The sequence below is a fragment of the Chelon labrosus genome, assembly GCF_963514085.1.
Source record: "Chelon labrosus genome assembly, chromosome: 7".
Lineage (NCBI taxonomy): Eukaryota > Metazoa > Chordata > Actinopteri > Mugiliformes > Mugilidae > Chelon > Chelon labrosus.
The window spans coordinates 8,179,875-8,200,902 of record NC_140343.1 but is presented as its reverse complement, the minus strand read 5'-3'; the positions used below and the strand labels follow the sequence as shown (position 1 = coordinate 8,200,902).

At 43.5% G+C, this 21,028-nt stretch overlaps 1 protein-coding gene across 1 annotated transcript in view; it reads left to right on the top strand.

Annotated features, from left to right (window-relative positions):
- Positions 1-8,893: 8,893 nt before the first annotated feature.
- Positions 8,894-21,028, top strand: part of ror1 (receptor tyrosine kinase-like orphan receptor 1) — a gene marked incomplete at its 5' end in the record, with an annotated part of 130,811 nt that continues 118,676 nt past the window's right edge. The window contains one exon of the mRNA XM_084548558.1: positions 8,894-8,999. Within this exon, the coding sequence (XP_084404684.1) occupies positions 8,894-8,999 (106 nt within the window). The remainder of the gene's footprint in view (positions 9,000-21,028) is intronic.

Genomic DNA, 21,028 nt, shown 5'->3' with positions numbered 1-21,028 from the left:
CCTCGCATTTCTTCTCATGTAATGAGATAGTCACTGTAATCCTGATTAACGATTGGAGTTACAAAGTGTCAGGAGGTCAGCGGATCCCACAGGCTGCATCTAAAGACAAACAGATGAGCAGCCTTTTTTTTTGTGGGGGTGGGGGGTGTGTAAGAATGAATGAATGATGAGTGTTTGCAGGTACTGGATCTGTGTCAACATTTTTTCCCCCTCACACAACTTCTGTTATTTTGGATGTGAATTGGCTACAACTTAAGTTCATAAGGGGTTGAGGAGAAAAATCGGGTAGCGCGTCACAAGGGACCTCTCTGTCCGTCGTCCTCTTTGAATGTGAAATGGAAAATCGGGCCTCAATCACGGACAGCAAATTTTACGCCAGTTTCTGTCATGTATGTCAGTGTCATTCTAACAAATATAGAGTTTTGCTCTAAGGGAGGGAGAGAGAGGGACACAGCAGTTAACATGCTGTACAGTAGTACAACAGAATTGCATGGGTAGTAATGGAGAAGAAATTAGATGAGAAATTAGAGGATAGGAGCTTGGTGCCAGAGAAAAGAAATTAGAGGACAGGGGGTTGGTGACAGAGAAAAGAAATTAGAGGATAGGAGCTCAGTGCCAGAGAAAAGGAGGACAGTAGCTTGGTGACAGAGAAAAGGAATTAGAGGATGGGAGCTTGGTGACAGAAAATAAATTAGAGGATAGGAGCTCGGTGACAGAGAAAATAAATTAGAGGATAGGAGCTCGGTGCCAGAGAAAAAAAAATAGAGGATAGGAGCTCGATGCCAGAGAAAAGAAATTAGAAGATATGAGCTTGGTGCCAGAGAAAAGAAAGTAGAGGACAGGAGCTTGGTGACATAGAAAAGAAATTAGAGGATAGGAGCTCGGTGCCAGAGAAAAGAAATTAGAGGTTAGGAACTTGGTGTGAGAAAGAAGGGAGTAGAGGACATGTGCTCAGTGCATTGTCCCCCAGTTGCCTAGGCCTGTTGCAGCATAACTAAGGGATGGTTCAGTCCAGCCCTAACTATACGCTTTACCAAAAAGGAAAATCTTAAGCCTAACCTTAAAAGTAGAGAGGGTGTCTGCCTCCCGAACCCAAACCAGGATCTGGTTCCACAGGAGAATATAGCTGAAGGCTCTACCTCCCATTCAACTTTTTGAAATTCTAGGAACCACAAGTAGCCCTGCACATGGCAAATATTCCTTCAGCTGGAGCTAATTGACCAATCAAGTTGTATTTTCTTGCAGATATGTGTGGCGTTTTGATGTACGCGGCGTTATGTTACAGCCAACTATTACTGCTAATCTACATTTCCTGGGATTTTATTGACACAGGCTTTTAGACGCACATTTCACAAGGCACTGCAGACTATTTAAAGCTACATTTAAATAAATAGTTCCAATCTTTTATCTTATGTTTACATCAAGATTGCAGATATTGGCTTTTAAAGCTGATTGCTTGTCTTTAAAGGTAAAATCTATGGCGTTTAGGATGTACTACCCGCCGCTCTTTCTCCCTCAGGAGTCACTGTAGCAGGGTGGAAACTCTTTTCCTCATGCTGCATTGTTCAGACCCTGTCAGGCTGACATAGTGCAATGCATAATGTGCTCCTCTTGTTTGACTCATAATGGCTCACAGGCCGTATTTGGATTGGCTGTCATTACATCAGGTAATCACAATAAGGCTTACATTAAGCTGGCCTGCTCCACAGCTATTAGATGTCCAAATGGCTTTCTCCGGCGCTGGCACTGGGCCGTATGTTTTGAGAGCGGCCCGTTCATTGCCTGCCTGCATGAAGAGGGCAACGCGGTGGTGGACAAAGACGTCATTCTCAAAGTCCTCAAATAATGACTGAGGAAACTAATGAGGTTTTTGCCCTTCTGGTTCTCATGGTTGTGTCTGTGTGAGACTTTTCTTCCACTCAAGTGATTAAGTATTATAGTTTGGAAGGGGGAAGCTTTCATAACACCTGCCTGTGAAATTACATTTTTATCCCAGCCTCTCATACAAAACAAATTATTAAATTCCCATTTATTATCGTCACTCAACAACTTTTAATGACCACAGTACTTTAGGTAATTTTCTCTCAAAGATTCTGCCAATGAGGATAGTGTACTATTTTGAGATTATTAAAATTGTTGAAGTAATAACCTTCTTGTGGGTACAGCTCTGGACTTTTGTTGCTACCACTCTGTCTACTATCCCTCCACTAGTATATGAAAACACTGCAATAATTGTGTGTGGCAATCGAATAAAACTCATATTTAAATATGGTATATCCGCAGAAATAAAACAAGTTATAAAACATGTATTTTCCTATCAAGAGGATATAGTGCTTCAGTGCTGCATATAAACCTGAAGATGCAATTAAACCAATAAATCAACATGACATGTAAATATGTCTTAAATACGTACACTTTGAGTTCACTAGAAGTCATATTCTTGTCCCTAAACGTACAGACCAAGGGAGAGGAAGGAAATCACAGCTGTATTAATGATGGCTCAGTTCCACTCTGTGTGTCCCAGTAATTCATGACAGTGGACCAGAATGCACCAAAGCAGGACCTCCTCTAAGCTGAACGGAGCCACGATTAAGACACCTGCACTCCCCCTACAGTGACAAGTCTTCTGTGAAAACAGTCTATCAAGTGAAGAGCTGCAAAATACAAGAAAATACCATCTGTTTGTTTCTTCCCTTCCTCTGAATGAATTTGTTTGAATGATCTGTTCATGTTTACAGTACGTCATAATAATGATAACTCCTTTTAATTTCTCTGCCAAACATAACGGCTCGCAAGCCTCGTTTTCCCACGCATATCTGAACATCTTCCTGAAACCGACATGGGCATCAGCAGTCTGAGTGCATTTTGAGATACAGACACTGTAGCGGCTGATTTGTAAAACCAGGAGTGTACATGGATGGAGGAATGAATTATCTGCACAGCATGTGGAGCTCACAAATTGAAGACCCATTCTGGGGATTTGTGAGACTTAAATTATCTTTTTAAAAGGGGGTAGAATATGATACCTTTAATATTGAATTACTGAAAACAACAAACTATGAATCAGGCACTTCCATAGCCCCAGGAAAAAGTCTGTATATTATATACACTGATCAGGCATAACATTATGACCACCTTCCTAATATTGTGTAGGTCTCCCTTGTTGCCTCCAAAACAATTTTGACTCATCAGAGAATGGACATGGACCTTCTATTAGGTGTCCGGCAACAGTAACATCCACATGAATGCCAGGTCCAAAAGTTTCCCAGCAGAACACTGATATCAAAAGATGGTCAATGTTCTCCTGTCAGTGGTTTCAATGTTGTGGCAGATCGGTGTATGTGCTTTATACTTTACTGTAAAGTATCGTTATGTCCACTTAGAACAATACATTCTTGGAACCTGTGCTTTTTTAGGGTTTTAACTGAATGACTGTTTTGCCATTGCGCGACACTTGTGTGCTATGTTTAAAGCTGAATGATGCAAAGCCAACGCAAAGTAGGTGGGGAACTTAAGATAGTCTGTGCATGATATCACCTCAAACTCGTCCGTTAGACGTGAACAAGCTTTGACAGGGTGTGTGAGGTTAATAAAGTCTCAGACAATCCTCCCACCCCCCCACAACCCCCCCAAAAAAACTGGCATTAAGAGATGTGGAGGCACCACATGAGTCATCGCCATCTTAACACTTTCAATTTTCCGGGTCTGGAGCCGAAGTGTACAGGATGATGGGTGAGGCCATAAAAGCTGTTCAGCAATGGGACGAGATGAGTTGGAACATTTCTGACCACACAGTTGAACCAAGCAGTTCGGAGCGGAGGCTGGATTGGGTCCAGTATCCTCTCCAATTCTTCTTCTGGTTCTCAGGCAACAAGTAGACAAATAGTACCACAGAGACGCCACACTTGTATGGCCCATTGTCCTGTGGAGTGTATATTTGATGGCGGGGCCTTAACCACAATTTCAAACGCTTTACATTGCACCCCAAATAAACATGTTGAAATTGATTGTTTATTGAAGGAGGTTTCCCTGTTTTTCTCAGATTTAACCTCATGCAACAACAACAAAAAAAATTCTTTTGTTTTATTTCTGCTTATCTGTTCTTCACGTGCTCTGCACTAAAAAACACAAACAGAAAAAGCAAAATGCACACTCACCCAGTAAAATACTTTATGATGCACAATACCCACTGCAAGTCATTATACTGATCTGCAGAAAAGAGCAGGACAAAGCAAAAATACAACTTTGCGTTTTTCGCCCAGCACGTGTTTACCTATTTTTTTCTGAGAATTCAAATGAGAGGTTTTTCAAATAAATCACAGGGAATTTGATGTTTACGCAGTGCTCAGCGTTTGTTCCATTATATATCTAACGCATGGGTGTTGCCTGCTCTCATTGACGAGTTCCTTTTTTCTTTTAATGCACGAAGATTGGGCTGGAAATATTCCCTGCAATCCCACATTTATTAGCTCTGACTGCAGAATGTTCCAGTCCACGTTACAGGGATACAAAGGACGCAGTGGGGCTAATATTTTCTGTCAGGCATTTAAGGACGTCCAAAACCGTAGCAAAAAACACAAAAAACAAAAACTGACCGGAATTATCTGCTGATTGAAATGCTTGCAACATGCTCACACATTTTCTAAGAGGTGCAAGGAAAATCCGATAAACAGTTTCATAATATTTTGAAGAAAAAGAGAATAATATGTAGCAGATATGTTTGAAGGGTTATCAACATCTTCATCTTTTCATTCTCCTGTACTGACTGGGACATTATTACCGACTAGGGGTTGTGCCGACTAGGGGTTGTACCGACTAGTCGACTTTACTGCTGTGACTTTACCGCTTTAAGCAGCAAGTCGACGAGTCGCCGGTCACGTGACAATAACAACATGGACTCCTCCTAGAAGACAGGTGAGGAGCCCCGTGGTTCAATGCAGCAAACTAGCAGCGGTTCATCAAGTGTGTGGAAATACTTCACTAAAGATGACATGGAGAATATGTAAGTCAGTCCTGAAATACAACAAATGTACTACTGCACCTGAAAAGGCATCCACTAACGCTAACGCTTGTAGAGGAACGATCCTAATTCTCTCAACGGCAGTCGATTAAGGGCTTCACCAAACGCCCTGCAGTAACAGAAAGGAGTTTGCTGGTGAATTTCATTGTCTAAAGTTATTAGACATTTAGTTGCTATACACAGAAAAGGATTTGTATTCAGGTCAAGAATAGATTTCACTGTTGCAAAGCATTACTTTTTACTGTGTTTTTATGTGTGACGTCATCGACCAGTCGACGTCGACTCGACTTTCACCGCATACTAGTCGACTTTAAAGTCGTTCAACCCCTATTGCCGACTTAATAACAAAGTCTGTCCAATATGCCATAGCCACAGCAGAAAGCCTCTGGGATCTGCTCTTCAAAGAGACCTTTTAGAACCCCCCAATCCACTCCGACATGAAAGTTAGATGAGTTTCACCATGCATGGTTGCAATTTTAATAATCTTATCCTACTTTGGGTAAAACGGAGTCGACAGACATCAAAGAGGGAAAAAAAAAAAAAACAAAAAAAAAAAACAGGCCGATGTCAGGAATAATCTCGCTACTCAATCGGACCAGTGGTGAGGTCTTTCCCTTCCGCTCCTCCGAGGCTCCTCATTACAGAGAAAACCACCCAAACGCAGCTCTTAGGTTAAACTCATCTGGCCGCTCAACGTGAAACTCTAAAACGGCGCTTTAGAGGGAAACACATATGATGTGCATCACCTCGCACATTTCTGCACACTGCAATCAGTCATGCCCAATTTCTCCTGGTTTGACAGTTATTTAGGGTTATTTTGTTTGAATTTGCACACCATGTGATATCAGCCGAGCACAAACGCCCTTTGTTGCGTTAATTGGGAGGTTATGGGAAATCGTGCACACGAGAACACACACTTTTGTTGTGACTCTTCCTGTCTCTGCTCCCTTAGACGCTCGGATCAACCAGAAATGGGCTCAGGCCCCTAGAAGACCTTAAAATTGCAGATTGCAGTTTAAAGAAGTTTGAGTTAAGAGTGCGCATCTGTTAGTCCTTCTTCGCTTACACTTAAATCCAATCAAGAAGAATTAAACTCTGAAGGCGGAAGAGCACTTTTTTTCTCAACCCCAACCTCTGACATGCATGGATTTTTTTGCGCGTTAAAGAGAGGCTCAACGCTCGGTCATCATTAGCGAATGAGCTGCAGTCTCTATTTACACGTTGAATTGACCACGGCCCTGGTTTTGATCAGAGCTTTTGGCAGCTATCACAGCCTGCTGCTTTTTATCCCTCAACCATCATAATCACCATATTCTCAATTTCCTCAGCCACTCAAATAACGGCAGGCCAGGGACTCTGGAAAGATGTGTTGACATAAAGTCTACAGTACTACGGGAATTCAACACAGGAGACCGCTGAAACAAAATGCGCACGCCCTTACTGTATCTCAAGGTCCACAGGAAGCTCAGGCAGTGTTATCTCCAGACGGTGGTTGTCAGCATCTCTCCAGGGATGATTCTTAGTGTGGAAGGGAAGTGGACTCTGTGAGGTAGCCATGGACTATTGCGCTGGGCTCCTGGGCCTGACAAAGACCAGCAATATTGGAGGTGAAGTCCTGACGCCTGTGAGCAACCCAGTTCACCCTCACTTGGGTCTTCGGTTGAAAATAATACAGTCTGAAACATTTGTCATGCTGCTTCTCCTTTACTCTGCAGCAGTTAAATCAAAACATACTTCAGAGAGGATGATGTTTCCCTCTAATGAGCAGAGGTAGGTCACAATATGGGAGAACCGGAGATGCTAAATTGCTACCATTCTCTTCCTGTCCCCCCCCCCCCCCAAAAAAATGCCGGTATTAGTCTTTCAAAGCGCTCCGCGTGTGCAGGCCCTCATGCAGAGACAAAGTACGTGTCAAAATCCAGAAGTGAGCGGCGTAAAATGAAACAAGGTGTGGGGTTACAGAGGAGGAGTGAGGTGGGTTAACCATACAGAAAACCTCTGGAGTTATTGATTCTACCTGTGCTCCATGTGTAGCTGTTTAACGTGTTTGCAGGCATCATTGTTCCAGGCACAATAGACCTTTGTCCTTTGTCTTTACGCTTCCTCTTTCCTCCTTTCACACGGCCCCGTCTTTGTACAGTACATCTAACGCATGAACGCAAATCAAATGAGTTGAACGTTTGACTCAGTGGTGCTCTCCGAGGAAAACGTTTGGATATGGTTTTAATAAGGCAGATGGTTTGTGAAAAGGCGCACTATGCAGCATGAGGTGACTCGATATCAGATAATCCACAAAAATCAGTTCAGCCCCATTAGTAATTTGTTTAGACATGATCAACGTTATTCAAATCTATATTAGATATGATAAGGTGAACCTGGAGCAGTCTGGGGTAAGGGTCTTGCTCAAGGACCCAGCAGTTTGACAGCGCTTAGACTTGAACCCCAGACCTTCATGTCTCCCTTGTGCCTTGTGTGAGATACTTCAGTTTGGGATCTAGTGAATTAGGAGGCCAGGTCAACACCTTGTGCTGTTCTTCATGTTTTTTTGAGTTGTTCCTAAACCGTTTTTGTGTGTGTCCCTGTGACGGGCTGCATCCTGCTGGGGATGGCTGCTGCCATCAAGAAGTGTCATTGCTATGGGGTGGGGGTGCCTGGTCTGGTCTAGGTAACATCCAAGTTTCCCAGCAGGACATTGAATTGTCACAAGATGGTCAATGTTATTTACTTCTCCTGTCAGTGGTTTTAAAGTCGCGGCTGATCGGTGTACAGTCACTGAAGAATATCATCATATACGGGAATATTCTCCGAAATATGAGTGCAATAAAATATATAGCCTACATAAAGCTACGCTGAATTCACCATACACACCTCTTCAATTTATTATTGGTATATTTTAATGTTTTTTTCCCCACCAGAAAATACTTTCCTTCTTGTAAACACTGTACCTTGTAAAGCCCAAAGACTGAGAAGCTGTCTTGGATTACTTAATTCCATTGAAGTCATAATTTAGATATTTAAAAATATACTCCTCTGTTTAGTTTCAGTGTCAAGAGTATCCCCATATTGTACATAAGCAATTTAAAGTGAATATTACAAATTTGGAGATTAAAATGAATTCATTTTGGGACAGAAGCATGATGGAATCTGATCTTAAAATAAAAAATAATCAGTTTGCATATATGTATTAATACTTACTTGCATGTATGCCATTCCTCTAACAGTGATTTTTGTACCTAGAACTTTTATACACCAGATATCTCCACTTCCCCCGATGGTAGGACATCTCAGGTGAAGTTAATGACGTCTCAGTTCCAATGAGTGTCCCGGTAAACTGTGACAGTTTGTCCCAGCATGGACAAAGACAGCGAGCTAACAGGTGATCCATGGATTTTCTGGAGCTTTCAAGAAAAAACATATCCTAATTTAAATTACAAACAGAAAAAAAGACTTTAGGGAAATAAATGGAAACCCTCCTCCTGCCCTCTGGTGCTCTCTGCAGTGAACACACGGTGGCGACACTTGGCTAATCGGAGCCATGTGGCTCCAATGGGCACAACTCCTGCACTGAAGTTTGCTGGAAAGATTGCGCTCAGTTGGAGAGAGAGACAGAGAGGCAGAGAGACAGAGAGGGGGCAAAGAAGTGAGTAGGGCAGAGAATCGAGGAAGGAAAGAGGCAGAATCCCGGAGAGACGGAGACAGCTTTCTTCAAGACGCCCACATTTTTTTATTTTTTGTTTTTTTTTTCACTTTTGGTGCGCTTTGAGAGAGCGTCGGAAAAGAGCGCTCGCTTTCCTTTGGGGGCGTCCGAAATTAAATATTGTGTGCAGTGGATGTGAAAAGCGGGCAGAGGTTTTTTAACACAGAGCCGGAGGAATGTATCCAACTCGGGCAGCGGCGAACCAGCGTCTCTGGAGATGTCCAGCCTGCGCTCTCTGGATCGCCCTGCTGCTCCAAAGTGCCCTGGACCTGAGCGCGTCTGGTGAGTGTTGAGACCTTTTCCCTGCCCCTCATGTTCATCCCTAAAGGGCGAATTCAACAATCTGTCAGCCTTGACGAAAAAAGACTTGTGGGCTTCCAGCATGCGGCTTTGTACAGAGTCTATCTCGCTTTAAGTCATCAATCACCTCGATTATATCGTGGCTGTGTATTTTGAGACGCCTCTTGTTTTTGTTTTTTGTTTTTTTTGTCGCTCCTGAAATCATCTCATAAATGTCCCCACACTATTGAGCCATCCGCAAAGGCAGGGCTGTTTGCCATCATTCAGCTTTTCCCTCTCATGCAAATCAACTTTGGTTTTTAGATTATCGACCCATTGTCATTCTGGAGCCTCGGCACGGGGAGAGGCTTGACTGCAGCGGCAGACAATAGGGGGGCTCTCGAGTGGTCAGCTGGAGGGCCATTGTGCCCCTTAACCAGCTCAGTCAAAAATTAAAGGTCAATTTAAAGATAAGGGATAAGTAAAGGTTTATTTAAAAGACAAACAACTGTTTGCATTTACATTTAGGTTGGTTGATGGCAATCAGATGATGGTAACCTCTAGGAAAAGAAGTCCTGCATGTGGCCTACAATTAATTGCATTTCACAAAACATGCACTCAAATAACTCCTCAGTTTGTTGGTGCCATGCGGTTAAGACTAAAGAGTTTGTTCACTCCACAATCGCACTGCCGTTTCCACTCCTGCGTGTGTGGTGTTAATATGTTAAAGATGGCCTTATGGTATATGTAACGGGCTTCTTATTTGACTAATATAAGTATGATTGATTTCAGTTTGAATTAAATTTGACTTGTTTATGAAGGCGGCTCAGGGGAAGGCATTTAAGTGTATAGCGAGTATAAAACAATCCTCTACATCCACACAGATAGTGATGAATTATTCCCAGAAGGGCTTTCTGGGTTTGTTTGGATTATCTCTGTCCTCCTTAAATGCTTTTGGCTGTTATTTACAATGAATGCATAGTCTGCAGTGTATACTGCATCCATTGTAATCTTTTATTCTTTTTTTTTTATATATACTGCAGCCTTTCCTTTCCTTCCTTTCTCTCTGTATCATAGGGCGTCTCTTTTATGCTCCGGAGCAGGGAGAAATGTTAATCCACGCTACTTAACCGGATGAGTTAGCTACGACTCCTTCAGATGTAGTTTAATGGTCGAATACGGAGTGGAGGACGGCAAGAGCCCCTGCTCCTGCGAGTGCTTCGTATCCGGGTATGCACAAGTGGAAATGGCTGCACATTTTAGCACGTTAACCGTAGATAAGACTAAATGTCTTTTCTTTTTTTGCACGTTAGCTGTAGAGTTTAGAGGTAAAATCTGCTCTCTAAATCACATTTCACATGCTGATAGTGTTACACAGCAAAGCTCATTCACTTTGGACTCCTTCCGAACTAGTAAATGATTCGATCTGTTTCCCTAAAGATGATCTGCAGTTGCTGTGAGTAATAATTTGGATGCAGACTTTCCTAAACACAGGCTCACTTTTAAAGTAATCTCTGTGAACGAGAAAGCGACACCCATTACGGTGCGTGTATACTTGACCTGTTGTTCGCCGCCTATGAAGCAGTTCCAGGGTTTGTTTAGTAGATGTTAACACAGGGTGTCTTGTCTGTTCTCTGGCCGGCTCTAATGGAAATAGTCAGAGAGGAACAGCAGTGCGTTTCAGCTGTAATCGAATGGGATGGGAACAGTGCAGCGGCCTGTGATCGGGGGCCAGTGGCTGTAATGTGGCTTTATTGTGTAAGCAACGCGAGGGAGAGGGAGAAAGTCCGATTTGGTGCAGGCTTCCGGTCAGAGGTCACAGGTCGCAGGTCTGTCACCGTGGTTCAGATTCCAGGGTTTCCAGGAACAATCAAACAGGAACGCTTGTGCAGTTTGTGTGCACTTTCTCTACGTCTGTAGTACATGTTTGGAAAAATCTAGTTAAAGTGAGTGATCAGGTCACGGCCAGGAAATTGGATAATGGGTTGTGTTCGCCTGATTACCGTAAGACCGGAGTTTGTGCACTTTCGTGAGACTCGTCCCTCCCCTTGCCAAAACAGTTTAGGCATCACTATCGGCCTTGTAGGTGCTAATCTAAACAAAGATGGAAGGGTGTGGATCCGATTAAGAGATTTTAGGCACGGCCTCGCTTGCAAATCACAAATGCAGCCCCGTGGAGGACTTTTCCGTGCATTTGCAATTTCTAATTTGACAGTGGACCCGGGCTTTGCAGCATTCACAAATTAAGCTTGAGAACGCTCAGACCGCTACGGCTTTATTTAAAAAATGCCCGCCACCTTTCTTTCCGCCTGTCAGCCGGCGCTCTTCAGCTTAGTGATAATCTGCTCTGCATTCATAAAAATAAGGCTGCAGCAATGTTTTTTCCCTGCGTAAACTGTGTAAATGTCTCTGGACGCGCGACGTGCACCTCTGAACATAAAAGGTCCTTCGCAGGGCAGCGAATATGGGGAACCTGTTTAAAGTTGCGTTTAGTCTTTCAATAACACTCAGAAAGGCCATTAATCACGTTGGGTGGAACTGCCTCGCTACAGTTTTTCAGCAGGACACACTGTTGACAATAGAGGCACTTCACCCCTGGAAAAAACACTTGGTCCTTCAGACTGAGTGTGCGGGAGCTCGTCTGTCTAGCCCTGCTACTGTGACGTCAGTCCGTGCCGTTGCAAGTCATTTTCTTGAGGCTTGTGTTCAAGACAAAATTTGCGCTCGCATATCTTTGCGCAAATCAGCCACTCCGCCTTTTTCTCAGTGCTTTTCATCACTGCGATATTGCTCTTTTCACATTCACATTATGTTTTTATCCGCATGCTCTGGGATGTGTCGGGCTCCGTCATGGTCTGAGTGGTACATCTCTCTCAGATAGATGACCCCCCCCCCCCCCCCCCCCACCCGCTCCACCCCACTCCCCCACCCTGGCCCGTGTTTAAAACTCAACTCCCACTCTGCACGGCGCTCAGCTTAGGCGTCAAGTGCCGTGCATCCCTAAAAGCTCTTGGCAGACGCAGAAGAATGTGTCAGAAACTGTATGTGTGAAACAGATGTATGGTCTTTTTCTGGGAAGAGGTGCTTGATTCTTTCTTTCTTTTCCTTTTTTTTTTTTTTTTAACGCGACTCCCATTATGAGTGTGTGAAGAAAATCAAATTGTTAATTCAATCAGCACGCAGCCATAAATCATACGCGCAGACTCTGCTTCATGTCGCCCGGTTTAAAACGCTGGTGTGTAAACTACACAGCGCCCCGGCAATTACCTACTTCCATGCTCGTTACTGAGCGCCCGTGTTTGCCAAGGCTCGGCGTGCCTCGCCGTTGCCAGGGGGGCCAGACTGTTAGGACTATATTGTGTGCAAATTGTTTAACTGATGTACAGCCAGCGGGCACTTTGCTATAAATGATTTTAAAAGGATATTATATTTCTGTTTTCCGTGGGTTGTGACTTGTGCAGATTGTTTTTAATCAGTTTAATATTAATTTCTCTTTTACTTTCACAAAATAAGGGACTAGGAAGAAGTGGAGTTGCTGGCTGGAACGCCCTGGTACGTCCTCAATGCTCGGATGACAGAGGAATTTTGGAAACGAGAGCCAGATTAAAGTTTTTCCTCCTCTGCCAAGTGAGGCAAAAGCCCTTCTGTGAAGGGGCACTAAGTGTAAATTTCCAGCAGTTTTTTTTTTTTGTTTTTGTTTTTTTGCGTAACATTGGCAGAAAAATGCTCTTATTTCCACAAATCGGACTCCATGGAGTGCCTTGGAGAGGCAGCGTTTAATCAAAGCCTGAGCACAGTTCACTCAGACCCTCGTTGGAGGCGTTTGATAAAGTTTCTGCCACTGCGACCTGTAGCCAAGCGTGAAAACCTTTTTCCTGCAATTTACCGTCTGCACAGGAGGACAGCCTGTTAAGAGGGAGAAAAACCTCTGCAGGGTTCAGGGAAATGGATCAAGAAAAGGAACAAAAAAAAAAAAAAAAAAAGCACTGGTTTGGATTTTTACAGAGGAAGCGTGTGGACTAGTCTTGTTTTCACGTGCTTATTAATAGGCTAAAAATATATATTTGCCCTTTCCATGCATTGACTGTATAACTGTGCGTTAAATAGCTTTTTATTCCTTTTTTTAAAAATTCAATGCTTTCTGTGTTGATGTCTGTCGACTGCTACCTGGAAGACAAATTACGCCTGCCACGTAAAAAAAAAAAAAAAAAAAAAGTTCTTTACTTTACACACACAATACAATGAGTTCTTTGCTGCAGTTGTAAGGCAAGCCGTAAGTGCGGCGAGAGCGCGCTGATGACAAAGTGACACTTTAATGAGTCTAATGGAATAAGCCACACGTCCTGCATATCAATTTCCCCATATGGACTTGGCACGGTTTAATGTCCGGGACTGCGGGGAATATCACCGGCTTAAAGAGCTCTTAATTTCATCGCTCTTCGTTTTTTTTTATCAAATTACAGCTAGTGTCCAACGTCGCCACGGTTCAATACGCGGACCTCATGCCGCATTTCGTTTAATCGGGAGGCAGGATGAAACATGGCCTTTTAAATTCCCCTATATGTGTCAGAGTAAATCTTTTAAAACCCTGTTTGTGCAGCATTAAGGACTTCAGAAACTCCCACTGCAAGCGGACAGGCAGATCCCCGTTCACCCCACAGTTGGGCCTTTGTACGGCGCCACGCTCCCTCTAAGGTATTAAACGCTCCAAACTTTTACGGGCTTTCCTGTCAAAAAAAAAAAAATCATATTTATTTTCCAAAAGAGATATTTTTACTCTACACAACTTTAGGCAGAGGCACGCCGCTGTGAAATTAATGCTCACATAAAAATGGGAAAATGTAAAGTGCGGGGCTGCAACTGACGGTAATTATTTTAGTCTTCACTTCGAATTGTTTTTTCTTGATTCACTCGTTAATCTATAGAACGTAAAAAAGAAAGTAGCAAATACCTATTCCAGTCTAAGATAACTCCTTCAAATGTCTTTTGTCTAACCAACATATCGTCCTGACTACTAGAAGTTCAAATTTGTCCTCTGTGGAGGACATTTGTAAATCTGAATATCTTCCACCCACAGCATTCTACTGAATTAACTCCTTTTCCCATCTACAGAGGACATTTAGCTTTTCAATGATACCAAATGTGAAGTGGTGGGGCTTTGATACCTTTCTCATTAAAGGGGAACTACTGTTTTTTACAACCTGGACCTTATTTCTGGCATATATTACGATCGTTTACTCACCCATATAACTTTGGTGTCATTTTTAGTCCTTCGGAAGATATTTAGCTTTCGGTGCCCCAATCACTCCCACTATATGGATATACGCGGCGCACCGCTGGAGCTAAATATCTCCTAAAAATGACACCAAAGTTATATGGGTGAGTAAACGATCATAATATATGCCAGTAATAAGGTCCAGGTTGTACAAAAACAGTAGTTCAGTAGTTCCCCTTTAAGGAAAATGATTGGACAATGTTTTGTTTTCCTGGTAGTCCGGAGGATATATGACGTTCATTTTCCACGAAGAAGAAAAGATCAAATTCAAGTCATCATTTTCGTTCAATCAACGACTTGACTCATCACTGCAGCTGTACTTGGCACGTTTTGGCCGTAACAGTTGCCGGTCGGGTTGCTCGACGCTCAACGCCGAAATTTCCAGTTGTTTTCTAAATCGGCGCCCAGTTTTGAAACAGTCAAAAGTCCATGAACAATTGGAAGCGCCTGTCGAGTACATACATGCAGGTTTTGCGGATCCAAATGATTTGCGTCCCAGGTGTGATTTCAGTGCCGCACACGGACCTACTTTCTTCTAGCTGGAGATTGGGAAAACACTCAACCCTTAGTTCACCCCCCACCACCGCCGCCGCCGCCGCCGCCATCAGCATGACATCAAAACTCCTTGGCACTCGTCTTATCTGTCTGGCAGACCAACAATGAGAGAAACCCTGGCACTCCCTCCTAGTTTTCTCTTGGCTGAATTCTCTCTCTCGTACACCGTCTCTTTCCCATTCTGTCCCCGCAGTGGATTTTTGGAGTGGCTCCTCCACTTGGCCCTTCTTGCCTGGCTGACTGACATGCTGTGCTTGGCTGAGCCGTGTGTGTTTACTCAACAATAACTGAGAGCAGGGTGGCTCCACGACAGGCTCTTGCGCTCTTCAGAAACATAATCTAACCTCTCATACTACCCTCTGGCAGACGCTCGCCAGTATTTACCATCTGATCGGGCCACCGGTCCAAAGAAAACGCGTTCATACTTTTTAATTCATTCATCACAGTTATGGGATGATTATGAGAAGGATCTTCTGTCAAATTTAGGCTCTTTCAATATCGGTCTTGATATGTTTTCGAGGCTCCACGTCTGCTCTTTCGCAAATGCGGTGCTGTGGTTACGCTGCAAAAGCACTGGACCATCAGCTCCACAGAGACTTTTGTTTAAACTTATCACTGCGCAGTTATTAATAGAACATCACCACGTATATTTTTTGTGCAATTACAAAATGATCCCTGGCAGCTCAGTTACCCAAGCTGTAATTTTTTTGTGTTTGTTTCATTTCACACAAACACAAATGTGTAATGTGGGTAGTGCTTCACTCTTCTTGTGGAATTGTTAAACCAGAGACGTCGGGACTCCGGGACATAAAACTTTACGGGGCATCTAATGAATTGTGTTCGGCGTGAATCGACTCCGTGCTTCCTTTTCTCAACGTTTTGTTTCTGTTTTGCCGGCCACGGCTTGGGATTAATTTGTTGGGTCCTTCCAGCTTCTCATGAGCCCGTTCAGGAAGTTGCAGAGAGAACTGCGCTTGGTTTTCTTTGCTCTTTTATTGCTTTGTAATCACAATTAGTAACTACAGAAAGTCCTGCTAAATCCTGTTGTGGCCTGACGTTGAGGAATTTTGCCTTTTTGAAGATTAGTTCCTCTAAATAGGTTTAGTGGAGTTTAGATTTAGAGTTTAAAGCTGCAAGATTAACAATTCTGCTTGCCCACCAAATAGATTTAGAGGTCTGCTAAACCAGTAAGAATAATACGATTGTGAATTCCTAAGCCTTTTTATTTATTGTTTTTATTCAAAGATGCTTCATCAGCACACTTGCAAACTAAATGACTGTGCCACATTTTCCCATAACACTCCCTATAGATAATGTTGTCTCATGCAAATGCTATTTGATCTTCCCGTCTTCTTCGTTCACAGACAGCGAGAGTTTGTCTGTGGTCAAGTCTCCTCTCAGTTTATTGTTCCCTTTACAAGGAAAAAAGCCCACCCACTTTTCTAATAGTCCTTTTCCCACCAGAGGTTCTGGTTTGCTGTGGGTACTGAATGAATGTTTTGCAATATGTTTGTCTGCTCCATTGACGATGTTTGGCAGCGCTTGTAGTCGTGTATGTGTGTTCAAATGTGATGTGTTGTCAATAGCCCATAAAATAGCCTGCAGTCCAAAGAAAAACTCCAATGATATCAGCTGAAATGTACAAACATTTATCACACTGGCACTACTGAAAAAAAGTTGTCTTTGGAAACCGTTTGAGGGAAAAAAAGGGAAGGTACTTTTTAAAAATGCTTGCCAGGTGATTGGATGAGTCATTTGTCTGTTGCGTCAATCAATCAGATCAACGAACCGTGTAATGTGCATATAATGTAGGAACGTTTAGAAAAGCCAACACAGCAAACTGCAGTTTAAGAAACTTTGACACAAAGAAAAACATGGACTGTTTAAAGATGAACGGCGGAACAGCTCCTCAAAAGTGAAGCTAAAGCAAGTAGAGCTCCCCCTGGTGACTGGCTGCAGCATAGGTCATAACCTCCACCTCCTCCATGTTAGTGGATGGGACTTGGGCCAAACGAAAACGCTAAAGTACACGTCAAGTAATTATTTTCTCAAGGATGATTTCTCTCATTTTACGTAGTTAATATAATGCTGATGCATGTTCAAGTGTCAGTTTTTGTGGATAAGTTTTGTGTTATTTGTAGTTATTTGACGTTTTGGAAACAGGATGTGACATCATGCTCATTGCAAGTTGCCATGCCAACCGTAGGGCCATGAGAGTTGGAAAAAATAAGTACAGTGTATAATCCAACATTTCCTTGTAACTGGTGGAGGTTGAGCAGAGCGTAGTATTAATTAAAACGGAAACGTGAGTGAGTCTGGCGGAAGTGTGGTCGGATCATCCATAATGCGGCCCCGCGTGGCTCCACTCTCGGACCATACTGCGCAGACTCTGGCTCCAAACTTGCAAGATGGCGCCGTCCGTATCCCCGGGAAAATAGCGTCAGTTTGGCCAATGCCAGAAAGTGGGGACGCATTGTCCATATTTATATACAGTCTATGTAGAAACCACTGAGCTAACTGTAGAGTTAGCATGACAGTCGTTTGTCGTTTCTGTGCGTCATTCCACCTAAAACATGCCCATAGCTGCCAGTAGTACCACATGAGACAAAAGTAAAGGTACAGCAAAGAACTGCAACTCCAACAGTTTGAAAAGCTTATGTGGACAGGCGACCTTAAATGGAGAGAAAATTACACCTCCGAATGCCTTGAAGTTGTTGGTTTAGCCATGTTCTTAAACAGTGTCTTTAAAGTGATCAGTATTAGCACAAGCATGGCCTTAGTGTTTGTTTAACCAAAGCCCTGGCCGTATTGTTCCTCTGAGCAAGCGCCCTATTACCCAGCAGCCAGTGTTTACCCAGCCACTTGATTCTCACAAAAGACTCGAGAGGGGCTGCCTTAAAGTGGTGGCTCAGTCCTGTCATCCGGGGGACCCCTAACGCTCACATTAGGCCGACAAGTACCGCCTTTAATCCCGCTGACTGAACGAGCAAATGCAGGAACGACATTGCTGCAATTTTCCAGCGTGATTGCTGGAAACAAGGTCTGTTCAAATGTCCGGCCTCTAAATTGTGACTGTAAGGTTCAGGGACAGAAATTGTGACGGGAACATGCAACCATAAATTAAACTGACTTAGCATGAATAGAAAAGGGCACAAAGAAATTTGACTTAAATGGAAATTCCCTTTCTATCCATTCTAATCCTGTGTTGACCACACTGACCGAGGAATCTGGAGTTAAAGGTCTTGTTGGATGTAATTCTGAAGTGCTGTCAGTTAAATGCCCATCCAGCTAACCACTACTGGCCGGGCGTCTGGCTAATTCAGCACTAACTGAGAAATCACTGCCCCTGTGTGGCATTAGATGTGGTCAAGTTTTTTTTTGTTTTTTTTTCTCGGCTGTCAGATTTGGTGATGGAGCGTAAGGACAAATGTTCAATGATGTAGGCAGTAGTTTGGTCAGAGCTGTTAAAAATGGCCTCTTTTGTCAGATTTCTTTCTTTTTTTTTTCAGAATCCTATCTTAAGATTCGTAATATATTAAGTTTTGTGTGTGTTCAGGAAAGTACAGCTGGTAGTTTGAGTCTCTGCAGATTATGACTTTTGGCAAACCCTCAAAGCTTCCTTCATGGTCTTGGGGAAAAGCTGTTGCTAGACTCCAATTTGACTTGATGGCCTCACCATAAGGCAACTCCTTTCAAGGCAAGGTTATTGATTTCTTTGAAGCCTTACTATCCAGATTGTGGCCTTGTTTTAGACAGAAACAAGTGAAAAGAATAGCACGATGGACGACAGCCGCTTTGTGCTACCGACCGTCCGGATGTGTTAACCAGAGAGTTTGTGGAATGACTAAGGGAGTCCGGTGTTTGATGTCTGGCTGTGGGTTTGTGTGGTGAAATCTGCAGGAATGGTAATGGAAGGGTGCGGAATAATCCTAGAGGAGGCATCTGTCTTTGTGTTATTGTGACAAAATTTATGCCATCTTGTCCGGTTCTGTCTCCCTCTCATTTGCTCATGTAGGGGAACTGTATTTAACCCAGGTCGGGCGGAGAAGAATCGCCCCAACTGAGACGCTCCTCACCGGGAATTCGTGCATTTATCATTCACGGGACGGCAAATGTTCCTATTGCTACATCTGCCCTCCTTAGAGGCGAATGAAAAACAGAGAAAATCGAGTTTACCCCTCAAAGCTCTGAACTTTTCATTTCATTTCCCGGTAGATTTCTGTCAAAGCTGACGCTGACTTGGAACGAAGCAGAGTTTTAAAGTTTACGTACTGCTATATTGTGTACTGCTCGCCAACAGTCTCCTCACACCTCCTGTTTTTTTTTTTCCCCTGTATATCCGTCTCTGTCTTTCCCCGAGTCTTCAACCCCCACCCCATCCCTCGCTCACAAAGCATTGATTTCAGCAGGGCAGGAAATGAAACTGCATTGCCCCGCGACTCCCAGCAGGACTGGGGGACACGGGGAGAGAAAGAGGAAGAGGTTCACAGAGCAAAAGAAGTCCAATAGCAGTTTTTTTTTTTTTTTTTTTTGAAGAAAAAGGAAAAAAGAAAAGAGTGAGTCCGAGGAGTTGAGCGCAGATTGGGATGAACCTGGCTGAGCACAGAGAAAGCTGAGAAGGCCACGAATGTTATTGAGATGTAAAAATATTTTTACAGAGCCGTTTGACTGACAGCGGGCTTAAATTAACTCTCAGCCAGCCCTATCAGTCAAAAAGCCGAAAAGATTCCACTCATTAGAAAGAAATACGCGATAGAAAACTAAACAGACAGAAACAGCCCGCTGAGCGGAAGAGAGGCTATCGCAGATGGACGACTGGTGGCCCCTCCGTCTTTGACAACTCCTGACCTTCATCCCTCTATCAGAAGTCAATGATCTCCTCCTCAGAGGGGCCTGTTTAAGAGGCTTAGGCCCGCGTGATCCCACTGCCTGTTTGTTTAACCTCTGCGTGGCTGCCTCAGCGCTGCTAAGCTTCGCCCATAAGAGCTCATTACCTCTCCGTCCTCCATCCATCTCTTAACCGTTTCATCCAGCCATTGTAGCAACTTGAACTCGGGTTTAATAACCCCCTGATTATGTTCATTGTGAAACCCTTTATAGCAAAATATGATGTCATCTGCGTAAAAAAATTTGCTCTTAAAATATAATTTAAATCAATTCACCATGTCGAGACTTGAGCCTCGACAGCAGCATTTACATCATTGCATTTGGCATTGTTGAGCAGTGCATGCAGACAACATTATTTCCTAACAGTAATTGTTAATAGAGCATAAAACCTGTCATGTCATTACGACCGTGGTTGGAAGCGAAGGAGGGATGGCACGGCGTCAGCGTCTTTCCAGACGTTCAGCCACCAAACCCAGCACGCTCGATTGGAGTATTTATTGAGCTTTTCACTGAGATGTACAGCTGTTTACACCGTTGCACGCATTGTATAATGATGTTTTGTAACAAGGCTGCGGCCCGTTTCCGTAGATATATGCAGACTGCTCGGGGGAAAAAAATAAATAAAAATAGAGGGAGGAAAAAAAAGCCCTTGTATGGGTTGCGTGGCTTATTATTCCTTACATGCTCAGTTGAAGTGCTGACTCGAAGTGGGCCGGCGCTGATAATTTGGAGCGAGATAGATCGCTGTGGCTGTAATTCACGATTGTTTGAGGGGGAGTTTCAAACAATGGTGGAGTCGGCCTGAAGTTTCCCCAGCAGTTTGAGAGGTGGTGGTGTGGTGGAGTTTGGCAGAGCAAGTTTGTTTCCTTGTTTTACGCTTTCTCCTGCCTTTTTGTCCCGTTTGTTCCCGTCTACAGCTTAATCTCTCACCCTCCTTCCTCATCCTCGGAAACCTTCCCAAATCAGAGGGTTTGCTATAAAAAGTGTTTGCATTCCAGTTATTTCAGTCGTATCCCGGAGCATGTTCTGTTCTGACTCTGCGTTATTTTTATTTCCTTAGCAGCCTTTGTCCTCTTCTACCAGACAGCGGTGACCCGTCGTCCCCCACTGCCCTCGCCCTGCACCCGTCTTTGTTAGTTCATTCACTCTTTAATTTAAACCCGATTTAACTCCAGCCGCTGGCAAGCTTAACCTCTCATGATGGCCCTGAGCAGGAGCGGACATTGTCCTCTTGTTGTCTTGATATTTGTTTCTGCACGTATCCGAGTGCACAGATGTGACTCTTCAAACGTTTGCTCCTTAGGAACTTTGACAA